The 723-nt window shown below is 54.9% G+C and overlaps 1 protein-coding gene across 1 annotated transcript; it reads left to right on the top strand.

The window, feature by feature from the left end:
* Positions 1-477: 477 nt before the first annotated feature.
* Positions 478-723, top strand: WHR41_09685 (uncharacterized protein; the record flags this gene model as incomplete). The annotated part of the gene is made up of 1 exon (XM_069378286.1): positions 478-723. A coding segment is annotated over one exon (246 nt), but the record flags the coding sequence as incomplete, so codon positions are not given.

Here is a 723-nt window from a genome sequence, read left to right as displayed (position 1 = left end):
GGTCTGCTTCACGGCCTCGCTCACGCTTTGTGTTGTAGATGAGTTACCTCTTGAGGGGCTACGGCACCGAGGCACACGAGGCATCCTCACCTTGTGGGTGCGCATTGCCATCAGGTCCAGTACAGCACACATACTGCAGCCTTTTTTGTGCTTCAGAGATCCCGATGGACTAGCCAGGTTTGTGGTTCGGGGCATGCGTCACCTCCGGCCTTGGGGTGTCCCACAGTACTCGCCGCGGTGCGGTCGTCATCTTCGTACAGTATCGGGCACCACCGCCCCTAGCTCCAAATTTCACCACCTGTAGTTACAGTATCCGGCATGGTCGCTCTGGAATCTTCCACTAGACGCGTCATGACACAATCCATGCCCGCAGTTTCCTTCCAACACGTCCTCACACGACTTCTTACAGTACAGAAGCCAAACTTCCTTACTCTATTCTTCCAACATCTCTCAATTCACATCCCTACCACAGCAATCATGGCACAAAACAAGACTCTCACATACCTTGCCCATCCCAGCGAGAAGATTGTATCCGGTGAGCACATCGGCATCAAGACAAGTACTTTTGACCTCGAGCAAGCTCCCCCCGCCGGCGGCGTCACCATCAAGATCCACTATGTCTCTTTCGACCCTTACCAGCGTGGCCGCATGCGACCCAGCCACTTCAAGTCTTACAATCCCGCCTACGAGCTCAACAGCGCAATCACCAACGGCGGCATCGCG

Source organism: Cladosporium halotolerans (genome assembly GCF_011745625.1).
Source record: "Cladosporium halotolerans strain TM138-S3 chromosome Unknown Sca582, whole genome shotgun sequence".
Lineage (NCBI taxonomy): Eukaryota > Fungi > Ascomycota > Dothideomycetes > Cladosporiales > Cladosporiaceae > Cladosporium > Cladosporium halotolerans.
The sequence above is the reverse complement of the archived record's forward strand: the minus strand, read 5'-3'. Positions and strand labels throughout refer to the sequence as shown.